This window comes from Penaeus chinensis, chromosome 35, assembly GCF_019202785.1.
Source record: "Penaeus chinensis breed Huanghai No. 1 chromosome 35, ASM1920278v2, whole genome shotgun sequence".
In the NCBI taxonomy this organism is placed as follows: domain Eukaryota; kingdom Metazoa; phylum Arthropoda; class Malacostraca; order Decapoda; family Penaeidae; genus Penaeus; species Penaeus chinensis.
Genome location: NC_061853.1, coordinates 13,653,560 through 13,656,059, shown reverse-complemented (window position 1 = coordinate 13,656,059; position 2,500 = coordinate 13,653,560). Strand labels below are relative to the sequence as shown.

At 40.0% G+C, this 2,500-nt stretch overlaps 1 protein-coding gene across 2 annotated transcripts in view; it reads left to right on the top strand.

The window, feature by feature from the left end:
- The first annotated feature begins 344 nt into the window (after nt 1-344).
- LOC125044222 (methionine--tRNA ligase, cytoplasmic-like) overlaps nt 345-2,500 on the top strand; it is a 28,275-nt gene continuing 26,119 nt past the window's right edge. For both annotated transcript variants that reach the window (XM_047640744.1, XM_047640743.1), the window contains exon 1: nt 345-531. In XM_047640744.1, the coding sequence (XP_047496700.1) occupies nt 435-531 (97 nt within the window). In that variant the 5' untranslated portion in view covers nt 345-434. The remainder of the gene's footprint in view (nt 532-2,500) is intronic.

Below are 2,500 nucleotides of genomic sequence, written 5' to 3'. Positions count from 1 at the left end.
TACAGTGTAGGTAATTACCATTCTCTTTATTAAAGCAATACTAGTTCATAAAGAAAAACGGGAGATCAAATGGACAAACTACACTGTTATAGAATGATATACAGGGCACTACAATCTAAGTGCAAGTAATAGTTATGTATCTTTTTCCGATGTGTATTATTAACTGTTCTGCATTGGAAGAACATTGCACACTTCCAAAATATATGCATCGTTAATTATTTTGATATCTTCCTTGATTATTTTCAGTGTTAAACAGTAATCAGTAATATTACAGTTGAGAAATTATATCCGAATGGCGGTCCGTTCGTGTGTCGTGCAGTCGGATTCAAACACAATCCGACATATCGTTCGCATAGCTCCATGTCTTTCACGGTCTTGAACGTGTTTACATGACATCCTTGATCTCTTGTTAGAGAAGTGTGGCTTAATTAGCAATGAAACTCCTAAGTCAGAAACACCACCCTAACGGCTTGAAAATCTTGATTGCAGCAAAGTTATGTGGCCATGAGGTTGATGTTGGTGAAGCGAGATGTGAGTATTTTATGTTGAAATTATTTTTGGTTGGATGTGAGGTGGCTTTAGCCGGTCGTTGCCTCATCGCGGAAATACATGGTGTGATAAAGGCAATGTACAAGTAGTTATTATTAATTATTATCATTTTTTGTTTTGCAAAGTTGGGTAATATCTTTTAGAATATCTTCGGGACCGATATCAGAGGCTACAAATCTACCATATGGCTAAGGTTTGGCCGCAGATTTTACAGAATCCTAACTCTCATGATACAAATTAGGGTTAATTGGTAATTTTTTACAGCTAATTTTTCAAAATACCTTCACATAACTAATCGTGGCAATTTTGGTGTCTATGAATTATTCTCTCTCTGCTATGCAAAATATTAAAATTAAGCTGTAAAAAGCCACCCCATTAGCAAAAGTCTTGGTTCTGATAGCAAAGGATGGCATTGAAGGGTAAAAAATAAATAACTGAATCAGTCTGTCTGATGCTCTTCTATGGGTTAATTTTCCGACTATGACGATTGGGTCTTCCCTTACAATATTTATATCATCAGATTTGTTCTCGTGTGATGAGAATGAATCTGATGATAATCTCTGTCGGATTCTCCAGCTGACAATCATGATGTGATTTGATAAGTCCCGATAGTAGGGGAGGGCATGAAGTAGATCAGGGAAATTACGGGGTTAAACAGGCTTAAATAAGCAAAATAGAGAAAAGAAATGTGTAAATCAAGCACAAAAAACGCATAAAATTGGCAAATAAAACTCTACGGACATCACCGCCATCTTTGAAAGTCTACAAACCGACGTGCCTATTTTCGAAAAACTCTTCTGTAACCAAACCCATCATTCGGCAAAAATCTACGGGATTTCACATGATCCAGATCCCCTGTGGTAATCGTAGAATGTGTCCTAACCAATAAACCAACCTAACCTAACCCTGTGGGATTTATACACTACGATCTATATATTCACTAGCCAGAGGGCTCTGCCCCCTGGACCCCAGGGTTAAACCACAAACCTTTATATAGCGAAAGATCAAACATTTCTGCGCTTCCGTCTATGGTCAAGCCTCCGGGCTAGTACAGTGGTAACGTGTAGGCCTCTCATCCGAGGGGTCGGCGGTTCGCGCCCCGCCCAGGCGCGAGAAGTTGCAATTGTCGCCTGGAGGTTACTGCTGTGACTGGGCACCACGGCGGGTAAGGACTAAGACGAGTCAGCACCAGCTGACACACGTTAGCGAGTCGGCATTAGTCGACACAGGCCGGGCTCCCCTCGTTGGCATAGCCCGGGCGAAGCTCAGCTTCGCATATCGGACTTATCCTTATCTATGGTCAGAATTGCTTGGTTTCTAATCACTTTTTTTGGCAATTGGGGCACTTGTTGGGCTCAAATATCAAGCTTTTATTGAGAATAATGTCTATTTGTCCTGTATATCCACAATATGACTTTAAAAATGACCCATAGTCGCCGCAGCACTTAAAACGAAACATTTCTCACCGGCGTTTCTCACTGAAAGGCCGCCGGATGAACTGTCAAATCTCCTGGTAAACACGCGCATCCGCACAAGGTTATTATACAGAATAGCGTAAATTATTACCAAAAGACGTAAAAGAAGTATAATAAAACTAGAAGAATGCATTACATACATGAATTCGGGAAAACAGACGCTAGTAATGACAAAATAAGCCTTCTCACAAGCGCTTAGCAATACATGGACTACTTGATGGATCGCATTAATGAGTTACGCGTCACATTTGTTTTGGTTTTCGCGAGGTAAACATGAAGGGTACTTATAAAATGAAGGGGCGATCTTCTGTCTTCTCTGTCCTGTATCTCCCTTATTTTAGATTTGTGCACCTTATGCCATAGATGAAAAGTGTCTTTGTTTTTGTCAAGGTATCCACTCCACACACTTATTTTACTGTATTCTTGGTTGACATGCGTGGAAAGTTTACCCTTTTATGCCATTAATAATACATCAA